Here is an 18868-nt window from a genome sequence, read left to right as displayed (position 1 = left end):
GAGCAAATTTATCTTCCATGGAAAGAAAATGTTACATGACTCTAGTTGGAAATTGCATTTGGTTTAGTCACTCAAGTTATCCTGATCTGGACTCAGTTCCTTGTGTGTGTCCTGAGCCAGCAGATGCAGTGTGTTCCTGGTTAGGTTGGAGAGCCTTGGGTAATTTATTTAAAACAATTTGAAAATTAGTTTCATTATTTCTATCAACCAAAGTGAGATCTCAAGACTCAGCAGTCGTACTACATCCTCTCAGATAGTAGGAGTTAATCTTTGAGTTTTGATCAAGAGCTGAGAGAGAGATGCCACAAAAGGCTCCTAAAAGACACCTAGGTATTCATTTTCTTGAATACTTCCTACCATATTATCTTAGTGGAAAATCCTAAAATTATTTTCTCATGTCAGTAGTACTTTTATTATTGAATGGTTTCAACTATGGTGAAAGGCTTTTTCTAATGTCCACATTTAGGAGGGTTTTTTCTTATAAATAGAACTATGGTGGTTTGTTGGGTTTTTTTTATCTAAAGGATCAAAATTTGTCCCAGAGTTCCCATTGGCACTGATATTTTATCTTCCACATGAGCAACCTCAGACACACAAATGAGAATGGTATTTTCTATTTCATGAAAGTATATTATTTATGCTCATTTTGCCTAATTTTAAAAAATGCATACAAGTGATTTTTGCTCTTCATTCATTCTGAAGATTTCTCTTCTACGCTTCCAATGTTCCAGGGAACAGTGGTGAGCAACACAAGCCCTTCCCTTTTGGAGCTTTCATTTTACTAGGGGACAAATCATAGTTATGCAAGATAATGTTACAAATTAAAACCCTGCTTTTAAACTAGTTTTCTAAAATCTACACATTTGGGAGTTTAAATTTGTTTGTTATCTAGTAGTATTTTGAAAACTTAAAACAGGAAAAACTTTTTGAACAGTATATTGAATTCATTAGAGTGCTATAGGGAATAATCTGTTGGTGACAAGATAGACTCAAATTCCTATGATCTCTAAATCCTTTGAGTCGGAATGAAAATTTGATGGCTGGCAAAGGTAGTTTCTTTCTAAAACTGCAAATACATGCTGTTGACCCTTAGATTACTGAATAACTGGAAGGAGTTTAGAATAAGCTAATTAAAATAATTTTTAGTATCTACTCCATATTCAGTTGTCTCCTGTCTCTGGTGAGTGCTGCTCTTGGAAAAGAGTTATTAGTAGTGGCTTGCATGCATGTGCTGTAACTACCTCTCCAATTTCCACATATCTAAATGTTTATACAAATAAAATATGGAATCTTACTTTAGGTCCAACCTGGGCTTATTAAATTCTTTTGTCTAGTCTTGCTTTTTTCAAAGTTGGACTGTCTTTAAAAACCTTTCAGAGGCAGATGATCACTTAACTCATGAATGTTTAATTTGCGGTATTCTTTATAATAAGGGGAAAGAACTGTTTATATACATTTTGTCTGGTTTTAAAATTTTTTCTCTTTTGGAGTTCCCGTCGTGGCGCAATGGTTAACGAATCCGACTAGGAACCGTGAGGTTGCGGGTTCGGTCCCTGCCCTTGCTCAGTGGGTTAAGGATCCGGCGTTGCCGTGAGCTGTGGTGTAGGTTGCAGACGCGGTTCGGATCCCGCGTTGCTGTGGCTCTGGCGTAGGCCAGTGGCTGCAGCTCCGATTCAGCCCCTAGCCTGGGAACCTCCATATGCCGCAGGAGCGGCCCAAGAAATAGCAAAAAAAGACAAAAAAAAAAAAAAAAAAAATTTTTTTCTCTTTGCCATTACCACTGGCACTGATATTTCAAAGTTTGAGTTTTGTTGTTGTTAGATCTTTGACAGATTTTGTTGGTAGAAAATGCCCATTTCTTGAAATTGTATAATTAAAAATACAGGTATGTGTAAACCCTAGCTCCTAGAAAAATTTAGTAGGATTAAGACACCAAGAAGCCAAATTACCAAATTATTAATGTAATACATATGGAGTATTTTTAGGTGATCTGTATCAGTTACTAGTAATATTTAGAGATTATATAATTATTATAAGTAAATATTATTATAAAACTTTTAATAGCTTTTAAAATGATGTAGCATTTTTCAGTTTCATTGGTGAAAAATCAGTTTACATTTGTTAACTAAATCTGAATTCATTTCATTCAGTCCTTGTTTTTTCAAATGATCACACACACATAATTAAAATAAAGGTGCGTGTTTGGGAAAAGTTGAAATGATGGAATGTTTTGGCCTCTGCATCCTTCCTCAAAAACTATAAGAGAAACTAAAAACATATTTTTCTAATGCCAACACAGAAACATTCCTTCTTATACTTTCTATTCTGGCATGTGCAGGGATAGGGAGGCTGTGTGGTCTTCTGGTTAGAGCAAAGGACTGGGAGTCAGGAGGATCCTGGGTTCCATTGCGGGGCTAACCACTGACTTACTCTGTGACCTTGGGCAAGTCACTTGACCTCCTTGTGCCTCAGTCAACCATCTGGAAAATTGGTTAAAAAGCAGGACCTCGCTGACAACCAGATGCTTCATCTGAACTGAGCTTTCCTGGGTAAATAAATTACAAAAACAATTTACAGAGTTTTTTATCATTTAACATAAATTTTGGGGTAAACCGGAGTTCTTTAAGGCATGATAATACTTGGTTATAAGGTTTCAATAATTGCTAAGAATATATTAAAACTGTAGCCCAAAGCTTAGGCCCACACTTCTATTTAAATTTTCTTTGTGAGAGAAAATGATAAGGCTTAACTTGTAAAGCCTGGTATGTGTATTGTGTATATGTTTCAGTATATGTTATGCTTTTTACAGATTTTTTTTAAAGTTAATTCGTTTTTATTCTTGTTTAGGCACCGGCTTTTCCGTGAACATTGTGTTTGTGTACAAGGAAACTATATAAAAGACTTAAATATCCTTGGAAGAGACCTTTCAAAAACTATCATAATTGACAACTCACCACAAGCCTTTGCATATCAGGTAGGAAGAGGGTTGCTAAACCAGCTCAGACAAATGCTACCAAGTAGTAAGATGGGATGACAGAATTTTCACTGGTAGAATTTTCCTGTGTAGTGTCATCTTTCAGAATTAGAAATGCCAAATTGGTATGTTCCTTGTGGAAATTTTCTTTTAAATGAAGTACAACATAAATAAAAATCTGAGTAGTAAGTCTAAATAAGAAGGGACTATAAGATATATTTCATTTAAGAGCATTCTTATCACTTAAATCAATAACTGTAAACAGAATTACAAATGGCTTAACATGTTCTTCTGGTCTGTTTGACATGATGTTCTGAAATATTTTCTTAGATTATTTTGTCAATATATTTGCACACTTTGTCAATGATTCTTTGAAATACAAAGTATAATTTCAACTAGAGATGGGCCATCCTTGTAAGATATATTTTACATTATGAATATGTTCATGTGATATATCTGAGATTTTATTCACTATAAATCAGTGAGACTGGGAAGAGTGGAAAGTGAATTGGGTGTCAATGAAACAAGATTTGCCCTTCAGGAGTTCCTTTTGTGGCTCAGCAGTTAACGAACCTGACTGGCATCTGTGAGGAGACAGGTTCGATCCCTGGCCTTGCTCAGTGGGTTAAGGATCCGGCATTTCTGTGAACTGTGGTGTAGGTCGCAGATGTGGCTCTCATCCTGCGTTGCTGTGGCCCTGTTGTAGCTCCAATTGGACCCCTAGCCTGGGAACCTCCATATGCCGCGGGGTGTGGCCCTAAAAGACAGAGCGACCCAAAAAAAAAAAAAAGATTTGCCCTTTTGTGTTTCAAAATGTCCATAATAAAACATAAAAAAGAATAAAAGGGTGAAAATTGCACATGATACTGTTTAAGTCACTATTTTTATTTGCTTACATTTTGAAATATGTTTTTCAGAATTGGTTTGTATATAAAATAATTTCAGTTATCCTCTGCCTCAAACACAGTGTTCTGTATAAATGTTAAAAGATATTTTATCCTAGAGATTATTTACTGTAAAACAAATACGGTTTGTATTTTTGTTTTCGGACTCTTCAATGAAATAACACTGAGTCAATTTATTATACATTCCTACTATGTTTATCTTGTTCATGGTTGGGAGTAAAACAATGAATGGGACACAGTCCCTGTGTAAGAGCATATGCTTTCTGATAGTGGTCTCTATTTAGATTGGCAATACTCCTTCATTCAGAATGCCTGTAGCATTTGACTAATAAGTATTTCTTGAATGAATAATATTTTTTAGTTATATTAATATAAAACTTGTTTTAATGAATCTTTCTTGTTTTTTATATAAAACTAAGAAGAAATGATACTGAAAAACCAATTAGGTGTCAATTTATTCCCTAACAGCTATTTCTTGCACTATTAAGTTGTTTAAGAATATGACAAGAATAAACTCTGATGACATTCCTTTATAAAGAAACTTATGATTAGTATTTATTATTTCTTTTAAATTCTTCCAAAGTAGGCAAAATATAAATAAAAAGAATTTAATTATTTATCATTTTAGCTATCTAATGGAATCCCTATAGAAAGCTGGTTTATGGATAAAAATGACAATGAACTTCTAAAACTGATTCCATTTCTGGAGAAGCTAGTAGAACTGGTAAGTATAACTTATGATTTATCTTTTTGTTAGGTTTTTGTTGCCTCAACTCTTGAAATAAATCTTTTTAATTGCTTTATGTGTATTGAATTTTAAGTCAGCATGGTGGGAGATTGGGGCAGAGGTTGAAAAAAGATTACAAGCATTTTTGAAACTTATAAATTATATTAAAATCGTGTTTATCAGCATTTAAAAATTTATACATTTAAAATTTCACCAAACTTCCTCTTGCAAGTCAGTAACCAGTTATGTAAAATTGACTTTGTAGTTCAAGCCTAGAATGCTTACATTACTGAAACTTTGTCTTAATTCTGGGAATTTTTTACTCCTATATCCATGGATTAATTTTAAAACTACTGTGTAACATAGAATTCAGTGACTTAATGCTTGACATTTGTTTTGGTTTGAACTCTTATTGCATAATTGCTCTTACAATATTAAAACATTAATGACAGGCTTTTTTTCCCCCCCATCTGAAGTTTACTTAATTGCTTGTATACTCTCTTTTTATTTGGCAAAGTAATGTAAGTTGTAAAGTGAATGTGGTATATTTTCTCTGCTAAGAATGTTCATAATGTTATGAGGATCATGTCTTTGAAATTACATAACTTTTAAATATCAATTTCTCCACACAGAATGAAGATGTTCGACCTCACATCAGAGACAGATTTCGCTTGCATGATTTGCTGCCCCCAGATTAAGTACAAAGACTTATCAAATCACTGAAGGGGGAGAGAATGCAGGACCCTTTTGGACTAAGACAAAAACATTGCCATTACTGTTGAAATTTTGCATTTTTGTACCCCGTCTTGCTTTTCTTATCTTTGGTGCCCAATAATAATCAAGGGTTACAGAAAGAGACTTTATCTCAGATTGAATACATACAGTAGGTAGGCTAAAACAGAAGAGTCTTTAGAACTAGTGCAACTCCAGTGAAATTTTTTTATGTACAGGACATCTGCAGTTTATAAAGAATTCTGTTTCTGCCACCAGCAGTTTGACCTGTAGTCACACAGGATTTTATGATAATAACAGAGATGAAAATGGACTTTTATTTTCTCTCTGTTTGGTGCTCTAAGTGGGTTTGTAGCCACTTTTCTGTTACTTTAAAATTCTCATTTCAACAGGAATGGCCAGTAAAAGTTGTTTTATTTTTCCTGTTAAGGTTTATAACCTTTTTACATTTTTGACCTGTATTAGATTAGAATTTCATTATGCATTCCTATTAGTTGAGGCGCTTCATAGTTTTCTGGAAATAGTCAATTTTTAGTTTTTTATTATACATTTGAATGGCCGTTTTCCTGCTTTGTCTGCCTGCATATTGTATATTTGTTTAAAAATATTCTCTACTTTTTAGTCCATGTAAGTTTCATTTAGAAAGACATGCATTTATATTTTGTTTCTGTAATATTCTACTGTAGGCGAATCTTTTCAGAAAATCAAGAGACTGGGTAGATAAGAATATATGAATGACTAATATTCAGAAGATTTAAACCATTGTGATGGCATGTGTTCCCAAGTGGTAATATCTTGCAGTGTCACACAGATTTGATGGATAAAGGTATACCTCAGACTTCACTGTGCTCACCAATCTTTGAGGAGAATGAGTTTGGTCACCTCTTGGGCTTGATTTGGTTACTGCTGCCTTTGGTTTTCTCCAAGAATGAAGTATTCAGCACAGTGATTCAGTATTTTTAGTTCTTTTGCATGGGCTGGTAGTACCTCTGTTATGCTCTCGGTTACAATCAATTTAAAACTCTGTGTAACAGTCTTGGTACCTTACAGTAGCTATGCATAATCCTGTGGCACAGTAAACTCCCAAGCCACCAATGCAGTTAATATGCTCTCATAGTGGTTTTCTATGCTATATGAAAATAGTCTTCAAGCCTTGGTTCTCTAATGCAGCTACCACAAGAGGTTGATATTTTTATAGTGGCGTGTAATCTCCTTTTCGGGAGGCTTTTTATGGAAGGTAGAATTTGTAAAAGTTAGTTATGCTTTGCCTCTCGACTGCATTAACATGCCACAGGCTCAGACTGTTTTTGTGTAAAGGATGTCAAAGAACGGCACTTTTTCTAAAGAGAAGTTTGATATTTTGTATGCTTGTTAAGAAAGTACAGTATTGGAAATTAAAGGTGGACAACTGATAATTGAGGAGTATGTCACTTAATTTTTTATGTATATTACCTGTTTACTTGTACAACTTATTGTACAAATTACATGCAGCTTCATTTTCAAATGAATCCTTAAAATAAGGAAATCTTTTTAGGAAAACATTTAATTTTTGTATTTTTGATTTTAAAGGCATGAGTTATGTCAATTTTCAGTGTATTAATGAAGATTTTAACTTTTCATCAGGTTGAGTGTTTTCTTACTATATTATCTGTTGTGTATGTAGTTAGCATATTGTGTCACTGAACTGTTTAAAAATCTAGCATGTAGAGCAAGCCTGTTTTGTGGAAACTCCTTATTCATTAAAAAAATAATCATGGCAGATTTTCTGCAAAAAAAAAAAAGCAAAAGCATTTGCAATTCAGAATACTGGGGGGTTTTTTGTTTTTCTTTTAATTTAAAGAAAGGTATTTTGCTTGCAGGAAAAAATATAGATTCATTTTAATGAGAATCTTTGAAATGTATTTATCTTTAGGGCATCTGGGCATCTTTATGCTGTTTGTCTTCTGTCTTTCTTGAAATAAAATGTACATACGTTACCTTTACATATGCTCTTGCTCAAAATTGTGAACCTAGTTACATTTCTCCTTGCTCCCTTTTTAATGTTCAAACAGCAAAACCCAAAACCTATATAAGATCTAAACTTTCAGCGTGCATTGTAATTGCTGAAGGCTTTTCTAATTAAGTAAATACAGTCTCAAAGGGCTTTCCCGTAAGTAAAAGGGAAGTGTAAGCACCTATATATACCATTGTGCCTGTGGGCACTTTAAATAAACACCAACCTTTAATCATCTTTTATTATTGGTAAAGCTGTTTTCAATCCCCCACTAGGATAGTTCCTTTAAGTCAGCTGACAAATGAATCAAGCCTAACAAGATTCTTAAAAATATATAAACTAAAGGAAATTTTTATATGGCCTAAAAATTTCCTGATCAACTTAATATATTTTTCTTCATTACTTGAGTCATTTTAAATTTTTTTAAGTTCCCATGTGGCACAGTGGGTTAAGGATGCAGCGTTGGCAGAGCTGTGGCGCAGGTTGCAAATGCAGAGTGGGTTTGACCTTTGATCCCTGGCCCGGGAACTACCACATGCCATGGGTACGGCCAAAATAAATAAATCAATTTGTTATTCCATCTTAATATGTTTTATCTTATGACCCCTTTCCTTTATATATTGATAGATGTTATCTACTTCCATGTAGCTAAATGGAGGTGTTTAAGGAATTGAGATGTGCCCAACCCCTTTAGTTCACACAGGAACATGAACTCTTAAAAGCTGACTGTAGTAAATGCAGGAGAGATGGATACCTGATAAGAGACAGCAAAAGTGACCTATATACACATCACAACTCTGAAGTACATATTATAATTGTGATATTTCCAGTGATAAATGTCTGACTTTTAAAGACATTCTTTTAAATATTTGTATTATTGTTAGGATGTTTTAATCAGTTGTGTTTTTTAATTCCATGTAATATATGTAGCCCTAATCAGATTTATATCACCATATTTCTCCTTGGGTCTTAAAAGAGAGTTAACAATTTGAAAGCATAAATTGTTTTATATTAGCTAGTATGTATATTTATTTACCCGATGGCTTTATCTTGTTTCTCCCCAATTTTTTTTGGGGGGGGGAATTCATTGAAAACATTGTAACTTCTATAAATGGCTATTTTCTTGTAACTGTCAGTGAAAATGGATGTGTACATTTTTTTTTATATATATTTCTCTGGTTTTCCTGGTTTGTTTGGTTTTGGGGGGCTTTTGGGGGGGTAGTTAAAATCTTTTTTTAAAGAAGTTATCTTTGGCCAATGACTTTTTCAGCTAGATATTACTTTGATTCAACCATCTAAAGAAGTTTGTTTTTCATTGTTTTGTTCAGTCAACTTCCTGAAAAGCAAAGAAACTTCACCTCATCAATGAAGAAAGCATTTCATTATTTCTACAAATCTTTACCACGAGCACAGACTTCTTCATAAGGACCAGATCTCTTCCACGTTTTGTATCAATCACATTAAGCTGAAATGTAAAGGACACTGAAGCCTTCATTTAATTGTACTAACATGATGGTGTTATATACTACATCATTAGCTAGTTAAGATTTTCTGACCTGACTTCTCTTTGTCTTCGTAGGTATTTATTTGTTATCTCTTTTAATCTTGTGTATCTAAATTAGTGTTAATAGTTACCCACCGAATAACTATGCCAAGCAACTAGGAAAGAATGTTTATTTTATTTCCCCTTATAGGGGAAGAGTGGACTGGGAACAAAAATGTATGGGCCAAAAGGCCTGAGGTTGTCATTCATTCACTTTCTTATTCCTCTCATGAGCTATATTTGAATATAGTATTTTTTCAGTGCTTATGTGCTTATTATGTCATTACTTTTCATGTCTTCCCCTGAGTTAAAAAAGCCTGCTAGGAACCTGTATAAAATACATTTTAAAATTTCAGAATAAGAACCACAGAACTCGGTATCTTATATTTAAATGCTACTTAAATTATTATCGGAATTCAAGTCTCGCTCACTAGTATACGTTTTTGTAAAATGTTTCTCTGTATCTTGAATTGCAGTTACTTGCCCAGAGGCAAGAGTTCCGAGGTTATAGTGCGTTTTGAGAAATTTTTAAAAGGGGGAGAGTAGAGCAACAAGTTTATACTTAGTTACTTTATGGTTTTGATATTAGTTATTAGTGTTATAAAATACATCAGTGGTTCCCAAACCTGACTGTCGATTAGAATTACTCTGAAATACAGATTCCTGCGGCTGGGCCTCTGCAAAATTGTCTTACTGGGTCTAGAGTGGGGCCTGAGAAGTCTTTATTTTTTAAAAGCTCTCCAAGTGATTCTAATAGCCAGGTTTGGGAAATCACTGCTTTAAATAATGTGACAGTGGTTTGAGAATTGAGAGTAGGAACAAAATAAAGTTTACCAGACATCTCTTTGTGGTAGAGTTTTTTTTTTTTTTTTTTTTTTTTTTCCTTTTTAAACTGGGACCAGATTTCACAGAACTTATTCAAGATACATGGAGGAATAATAAAGAAGATTGAGGCTACTGCTCATTATCATTCTTGTCTTTCATTATTTTAAAGATTTGCATTTCTAGCACTTGGAATAGTTGATCATATACTCAGCTGAAGGACATATCCCTGAATGAGACCATTATATATATTAACTGTAAAATATTTCACTATTTTTTTATTTTATAAATCTTTGTAGAAATAAGCAATGAAATACTACTTTCATCTTTTGAAATGGGATTTTTCAAGGCAGTGTCCTTTTGGCATTAAGGTAGGGGGGAGTTAATATTTTCTCTGCCTTTTTCCACGTGAGTCAATATAAAGTCATGAACATTTAAAAATTTCAGTTTAATTTCTACATATTTACTATGCAGTATAGCCGTGAACAAGTAATGTAGATTTAGTTTTCTCATTTCAAATGCCCTGATCACCCTACCTCACAGGGTTGTTGTGGGGATAAATAAAACTTTTATGGAAGCACTTTTCTTTGGTGATACTTTATCAGCCACTGGAAACAATATATCTAATAGGTTATATTTGTATAGTGCTTTTTTTGTTCACAAGTAAACACTTTTGTTTTTTTCACATAGCTTTCCTTTTTGATAATCTGTAAGGAACATAGAGTATGTTACAGATAAAGAGAAACAGATAAGGAAACCAAAGCTCAGGGGACCATGACCCTCACAACTGTTCTGGGAGACCTGAATTCAGGTATTCCAATAGGCTATTTCCTGTTTCCCAGAAGAGCCTTGGCTTTTCTGTATAGTCATGTTTGTACATAAGTACAAAGCTTTCCAAGTTTTTTATAAAATCACTTTAGCAACCAAAATGTTCTTATAAAGGAATTTATTAACTCAGTGCAAAAGTCTGTGGCACAAACTAGTCCCTGGATTTTAAAAGTACAATTTTTGGATTTCCCTAGTGGCACAGCAGGTTAAAGATCCAGTGTTGTCACTGCGGTGGCTCAGGTCACTGCTCTGGCCTGGGAACTTATAAGCATGCCCAGGGCACAGTCCCCCTTCCCCCCAAAATAACAACTTTTAAACTAGAAGAACATTCTATCTTCTACCTGTTCATCCTTATTTTACAGGTTAGAAAAAGTGTCCTCCCAAGATTACAAAGTTGGAATTAGAACTAAGGTCTCTTATTTACCATTTCTCAAAGTAATTACTTCAGGGGGAATGACATTTCTTTTTTTTTCCTGAGCCACTGCGGTGACAATGCCCAATCCTTAACCTGCTGTGCCACAAGCGAACTCCAGGAATGACATTCCTAATTTCTGGAATAAAACCTGAGTAATAAAGGGGTTAGTTTTGGAAAGCAAGAGATAAGATGGCAAGAAGGAACCAGAATTATGGTGAGCTAAGATGAGGAAATACTTTACATATAGGCTGAATAACCTGAACCAGTGTAACTACTAAATAGTGAGCTGGGGGATTACCCTGGTGGTCTAATGGTTAGGACTCATTGCTTTCACCACGGATCAACCCCTGATCTGTGAACTGAGATCCCATACCAAGCTGCTGATATCAGACCCCCCAAAATATAATGAGTTGGTCCTACCCCATTTTCTGATGAGACTTTCCTCCCTCAAACTTTACTAAGTAAAATTGACATATGTAAATTTAAGGTAAACATTGTGATGATTTGATACACATGTGAAATGTTTACTACCATAAGGTTAACACAACGTTTACCTCACATAATTACCTTTTCTGTCATTGTGATAACATTTAAAATCTATTCTCAAAGCAGCAACCTTAAAGAATGCAGTACAGTATGGTTAACTGTAATCACTATGCTAGACATTAGACTCTTGGAATATCAGACTCTCAAACAACTAGAACTCTGTACCCTTTGGCCAACATGTCTTCATTCCTCTCCCCACCAGGTGCTGGCTGTGATGAGACTCTTGGCAACTATTTTCCCTAAGCTTCAAAGGAGTTTAATGCACACAGGTTTGAGAGTTACCCCAGTAGACTTTGAGAAATAAATGATTGGACTTGAGGTGAACAGCTGAATTAAGGGGTATGGTTAATAAAAAGGAAGAGAGTTTAGAGTCAAAAGGCCTGAATTCAGGAACTTAAGACCTCATCCCATTAATAGAGCAATTCTGAGTCTAAATTTGTTCATCTGTAAAATGGGTTATGAAACATATATAAGGTAACTACCAGGATGGAAATCTTAGTTTTTAGTTTTAGTTTTATAGTTGATTTATAATGTATTAATCTCTGCTGTATAGTAGAGTGAGTCATTTTTTTTTTAATGTTCTTTTGTATTACGGTGTACCACAGGATACTGAATATAGTTCCCTGTGCTATACAGTAGGACTTGTTTACCCCAGGATGGAAATGTTAAAGCAGTTCCTTGTATGGGAGATATTTACAGGGTTTGGGGAGATATATGAAGATAGCGGAGGCAGGAATGGGCAGTAGAATCAGGGTTTTATAGTATCAAATATGTCGGAGAATTTTTAATAAAGACCCGAGCTGTAAGCAGTCATTTGGAAAAAAAAGACTATAGAAGTAATGGAGAGGTCACCTATGATTGTTAAGAACATGTTTGATGAAAATAATGCTGAATGTTAAGTAATGGATGATGAGGAAATTAAAGTGATTATTAAATGTCTTGAGAAGTATGCTAAATAGTTGGGATGTCAGGATGATATAAATGACTTGCCAAGTTACAAGTCTCTTAATAATGGGTGAATCAAATGCACTAGATCTTTTAGCCATGCCCATATAATGAGCTTTAATGTTTTTTTGGCCGCACCTGCAGCATGCAGACATTTCTGGGCTAGGGGTTGAATCCTTATCACAGCAGCCCCCAGAGCCTCTGCAGTGACAATGCTGGATCCTTAATCTCCTGAACCATGAGAAAACAAATATTTTATTTGTTATATAACAATATTTGTGAACAGTAAAATTCATTTTAAAACACTGCCTTACTGTGCCAGGTTCTGTGGGTGACAGAAGAAAGCAAACATGACACTGGCGATGGAGATGGACATTATTTGTTGGGAAAAGGATCATGAAGGAAAAAAGCTGGCTTTGAGAGTACTGATAACACAATCTTTTTTCTTTTTAGGGCTGCACTTGTGGCATATGCAAGTTCCCAGGCTCGAGGTCAAATTATAGCTGCAGCTGAGGTCTGGGCCACAGCCACAGCAACACTGGCTCCCCCGAGCCACATCTGTGACCTACACACAGCTTGCGGCAATGCTGGATCCTTAACCCACTGACCAAAGCCAGGGATTGAATTTGCGCCCTCACAGAGATAATGTCAGGTCTTAACCCACTGAGTCACAATAGGAACTCCCTCACACCTCATTTTCAATTGCATGTGGTTTAATACCTTGAAGTGAATATGCCCAGAGCCTGCAATAGTAGTTGGAACAGGGTAGGCACTCAGTGATTATTTGTTGAATAAATGAAACAATGAGTGAGCTCACATTTCAAAGTTTGGATTTCTACTTATAAGAAAATTGATTCTGAATGTGCAACTCAGAATTGATGAGGTTCAGAGGAATTAGTTCATGCTAAGTAAACTCACAAAAATTTTTAGGTCAAATTTCAATTTCATTCATTTACTGTCAGCAGGTTTCCTCCTTAAATGAAACTAAATCACAATCAGATGCCTGCTTGGTAAGGGTAGAACCAGAGAGAAAGTCTACTGAAAGAGAATCATAATGGCTACTATCAAGTCAACAGGATGCCCTCATCTTCATCTCTACTAGGTATCTGCCAGCAGTTTGTAGGTCGGCTTAGCCTTTTCTCTGGGGTCTGTCAAAATCTTGTTCTTTGGCTTCACTTCCCCTATATTTCACCTTGTTAATATTTTTTGTTTGTTTGAAGATACATTGTCTTAGAACATCTTCAGATAAGTTAATACAGGTGACTACATTATCACTTCAGAAATAATACAGTCTTGCTTTCCTGAGTCTCCACCTTGGGGTATTTGAATCTGACACCTTCTTAGCCAATTATTTATTATTTCCTATTATACTAGTAACATAATTTTAAAAAGCATCTTTCTTTGGGACCCAGCTGTATGAAATTTCTTTTGAGACTGCATTTCAAGAGGAGAAACAGTGGCCTAATGGGCGAGTTTTTCTTTGAAAAGAAACCCAGTTCTCCACAGAAATTTATTCATGCAGTCATTCAACAGTAAAGTGCCTACTATGTGCCAAACGGACTTAACTATAGCAGAGCTTAGGCTCTCAAGATTTCTTATCTGCACATAAAACAACTAGCATATACTTGTTAAAAATTTTAGCTGAGGCCAATAAGGGAATTTATTGGAAGGATACTAGGGTATCTCATGGCATTTAAGGAAGAGCTGGACAGGTGGACCTCAAGGGAAGGCAAGAGGAAATAAGGTGGCTTTGGAAATCATCACTTCTGCAGGAGGTCTTCCCTTCAGGCTGCTGTCATCTGCCAACAACCAGGCCCCGAGAGTCTTGAGTTCCAAATTCATTTTTTTTTTTTTTTTGGTCTTTTTTTGCCTTTTCTAGGGCCACTCCCACGGCATATGGAGGTTCCCAGGCTAGGGGTCTAATTGGCACTGTAGACCCTGTCTTCTGCCAGAGCCACAGCAACTCGGGATCTGAGCCGTGTCTTCGACCTATACCACAGCTCACGGCAATGCTGGATCCTTAACCCACTGAGCAAGGCTGGGGATCGAACCTGCAACCTCATGGTTCCTAGTCGATTTTGTTAACCACTGAGCCACGACAGGAACTCCTTGAGTTCCAAATTCTAAAGTCCTAGGAAAGAGAATCTTTCTGTTATCACTGTATAATGATTCACCTCAAAACTTAAGAGGCTTAAGATAAGTTTCACAGATGTGTGGTTGACTGGGTTCAACTGGGCAGCTCTTGCTTGGGTTCTTCTGTGGTTGCCTTCAAATGGTAGTTAGTGATAGAATCATCTGAAGGCTCAACTAGGCTGAATGTCCAAGGTGGCTTCTTTGCTCCCAAGTTTGGCATCTGCTGGCATAACCTGGAACGGCCAGGGGCTTGCTGAGTACTTTTCTCTCCCTAAACAGTTTTTCCATGAGGTTAGCTTGAAACAACATGGCAATCTTAGGGTAGTAAGACTTCTTAAATAGCAACTGGCTTCTACCAGAGTAAGCATTCCAAAAGATGCAGGTAGAAGCTGCAAGGCTTGTTATAGCCTAGCTTTGGGTGACTTCAGTCCTGTTCTACTGGTCAAAAATGAATCATAGGGCTAGCCCAGATTCAAGGGAGAAAATTATATAAGGACTTGGATACTATGCATTCAAGGATAATCTTTGGAGATTTTGATAGTTCCAATGAGCAACTAATATCTTACCTACTAATACCTAGATTTTATAGTTTGAAGTATATACAATTTGGAGGACTTTCTTAAAGAATGGAGGGACCTATGCAATTAGGGGCCCTAAAGCTACACTTTTATTAGCTTCATAGTTAATCAGTTTCTGAACCCCCTGCCCAGATCAGTGATAGTAAGGGAGTAAATATGGCTTGGGAAGCCATGTACTCTTGTACATTAGGACAATTTGCAGAAAAGGAGAAATCATTGTGAGCTTTTCCCACAGCTCACCACAAGTGTCCAGTGCTCAGTTCTATATAATGTGATGATTTGAATGATTAGAGTCCAGGTCTCCTGACTCCCAATAGTGAATTTTCAAATACACTATATTACATAGTATTTTAAAATTTATATATAAAAAAAAACCAAATGTAGTAGAATTGGAAGGATACAACGTTTTTTTGTTTGTTTGTTTGTTTGTTTTAAACTTACTACTTAAACCCTTTTTTCTCTGGCTACTTTTTTTTTCCCCTGCTTTTCTTTTTCAGCTGCATTCACAGCATATGGAAATTCCTAGGCCAGGGATCAGTTCCAAGCTGCAGCTGTGACCTACACATGTCACAGCTGCAGTAATGCCAGATCCTTAACCCACTGCCCCAGGCCAAGGATTGAAACAGCACCTCCACAGAGAGAAACGGGATCCCTAACCCACTGTTCCACAGCAGGAACTCTTTCCCTGGCTACTTTTTTTTTTTTTTTTTTTTTGTCTTTTTGTCTTTTTGCATTTTCTAGGGCTGTACCACAGCATATGAAGGTTCCCAGGCTAGGGGTGCAATCGGAGCTGTAGCTGCCAGCCTACACCACAGCTCACGGCAACGCCGGATCCTTAACCCACTGAGCAAGGCCAGGGATCGAACCCGCAACCTCATGGTTCCTAGTAGGATTTGTTAACCACTGAGCCACGACAGGAACTCCCCTGGCTACTTGTAAGTACTGAAATCCTTCAAGGTTTCTTCTCATTCTATCCTATCTTCATACGGCCTCTACTCTCACATGATTCCATCTACCACTATCATCAGATAACTCCTAATCCACTGTCTGTAGCTCAGAGCTCTCCATGTATACTAGACATTTCTACTTGAATGTCTCATAGTAATGTCAGGATCCATGTGGCTAAAACTCATCCTCATTCCTTATTATGATGAGAAACACCAGTCATTTTCAGAAACATTTATGGAGCATTTACTACATGTGAGGCACTGGGAATACAGCAGCAAAGAACACAGACAAAATCCCTGTGCTCTAAACAGATATTAAATAAGTAAACAAGATCACTGGAGATTGTCATAAATCTATGACAAAAACAGAGTGATGAGCTAGAGTAATTGGGTGAGGCCCCTTGCTGGACAGAGATCAGGGAAGTGCTTTCTGCAAAGGTAACATTTGAACTTTGGGTTTAAGGAGGAAGGAAAGCCATGTAAAGAGGTATGGAAAGAGCACTGTAATACACACATGATATATAAAATAGATAACCAACAAGGACCTACTATAGAGCACAGGGAATTCCACTCAAAATACTGTAATAACCTACATGTGAAAAGAATCTGAAAAAGAGTATATATATGTATCACTGAATCACTTTGCTGTATACCTGAAACTAAGATAAATTCAAATATACTCTGGTAAAATTTCTTAAAAAAGAAAGGAAGAAAGCAAGAGCACTGTAGGTAGAAAGAACAGCAAATACAAAGTCCAAAAATAGGGAAAGGCTTAAGCAGCCTCAGAGGGCCAGCAGCAATGATATTAATGGGAAAGAATGGCATAAGAGGGTTGATGGGAGGCAGGATTTCAACTGGGAGGAAGGGGTGTGATGATCTGATTTGCATTTTTTTTTTCTTTTTTTCTTTTTAGGGCTTCACGCTCAGCCTCAGCGTATGGAGGTTCCCAGGCTAGGGGTTGAATTGGAGCTGCAGCTGCTGGTCTAGGCCACAACCACAGCCACGCCAGATCGGAGCCTCATCTGCAACCTATACCACAGCTCACTCTGGATCCTTGACCCACTGAGCAAGGCCAGGGATCAACCTGCGTCCACATGGATACTAGTCAGATTCTTTCCTACTGAGCCACAGCAGGTATTCCTGATTTACATTTTTTAAATAAACTGCCTGGTGTGTAGTGAACGGATTGTGGAGGGGGAAGAGTAAAAGAAAGAAAACAACTGGAAGGTTGTTATAGTAGAAGAGTCTATAGAAAGCTTGGATTAAGGTGGAAGCACGACACAGGGGGATAATTATATAAATTCAAGATTAATACTGGAAGTAAATTGCAGACCTTGGTGATGGTCTGAATTTAAGGGGTAGATGGGAAAAGAGAGCAAGGATAGCTGCCAGGTGTTACCTCCACTCACTCAGTGTCCAAAGGCATGATCCTCTACTGCTCCCTTCCCCTCCTCTTCCATATCCAGTCAGTCACTATACTGGGATTATTCATAGAAACAGAACCAATAGGATGTGCACGTAAAGGAAGAAAGATTTATTTTAAGAAATTGGCTCACGTAATTGTGGGAGTTGGCAAGTCTGAAATCTGCAGGGCAGGTCAGCGGGCTGGAGACCCACAGAAGAGCTGATGCTGCAGAGTCCACGGGCAGTCAGGAGGCAGAATTTCTTTTTCCTCAGTGTTTTTCTTAATGTCTTCAATTGACTGGATGAGACCCATCACGTTACAGAGTGTAATTTGCTTTATTCAAAGTCTGCTGATTTAAAGGTTAATCACAAACAAAAAAACATATTCACGGCAACAACTAGACTACTGTTTAACCCAAAACAGTACCATGGCCTACCCCAACTGACACAAAATTAATCACCAGTCACTAAATTCTGTTGATTCTGACTTTTAATTATTTCTCACATTGATTCCTTCATCTCTATTGCCATTGCCTTACTTTAGGGTTGTAGTCTCACTTCATAAAATATTTACTAATGTATTAGATACTGTGCCAAATGCTGGAGATAAAACTTTGAATAAAAACAGATTGTGCCCTAGGTACCTTACATTCTTCCTAGCCTTTCCTTGCCACCAGTCTTGCCTCCTTCCAATCCCTCTTTATAAAGGGATTAAAGCCTCTCATGCTTCACAGTCATCCACAGATTTTTTTTTTTTTTTTTCTTTTTAGTGCCAGACCTGTGGCATATGGAAGTTCCCAGGCTAGGGGTCCAATCGTAGATACAGTTGCTGGCCTATGCCACAGCCACAGCCACACCAGGTCAGAGCAGCAACTTCGACCTAAACCAAAGTTTGCAGCGACAGCAGATCCTTAACCCACTGAGCGGGGCCAGGGATCCACCTGGCAACCTCATGGGTACTAGTCAGGTTCTTAACCCACTAGACCACAAAAGGAACTCCCCATCCTCAGATCTTCTTAAAAGGCAGATTCTGATTCTGGGCTGGGATCTAAGATTCTACATTTCTAACAAACTCCCAAGTGTGGCTGATCAGGAAAAAACTTTGAGTAACTGGGCTGCAGAATATCTTTTGGAAGACCATCTTTATAAAATGTGGTCTATTTGTAGACTCACTGAAAAAGATACATAAGAAATGGGGAACACTGGTTGCCACCAGAAAGAACATAATGGCTGATCATCCTATATACCCATTTGAATGAATGTTGTACCAAGTACGTATGTTACATATTCAAAACTAAGAAATTAAGAAAACAACAAAAACAAAAATATGTTTAACAGCTCACCTTTTAAAATCCTGAAGTGGAGCTCAGTGGCCC

General features: G+C 36.7%; 1 protein-coding gene across 5 annotated transcripts in view; it reads left to right on the top strand.

The window, feature by feature from the left end:
• The window catches only part of CTDSPL2 (CTD small phosphatase like 2), a 96303-nt gene extending 86587 nt beyond the window's left edge, over positions 1-9716 (top strand). For all 5 annotated transcript variants that reach the window (XM_021096524.1, XM_021096504.1, XM_021096535.1 and 2 more), the window contains 3 exons: positions 2848-2974; positions 4508-4603; positions 5239-9716. In XM_021096524.1, coding sequence (XP_020952183.1) covers positions 2848-2974; positions 4508-4603; positions 5239-5304 — 289 coding nt within the window. In that variant the 3' untranslated portion in view covers positions 5305-9716. The remainder of the gene's footprint in view (positions 1-2847; positions 2975-4507; positions 4604-5238) is intronic.

The sequence above is a fragment of the Sus scrofa genome, chromosome 1 (assembly GCF_000003025.6).
Source record: "Sus scrofa isolate TJ Tabasco breed Duroc chromosome 1, Sscrofa11.1, whole genome shotgun sequence".
In the NCBI taxonomy this organism is placed as follows: Eukaryota; Metazoa; Chordata; class Mammalia; order Artiodactyla; family Suidae; genus Sus; species Sus scrofa.
This window is presented reverse-complemented; position numbering and strand designations above follow the sequence as displayed.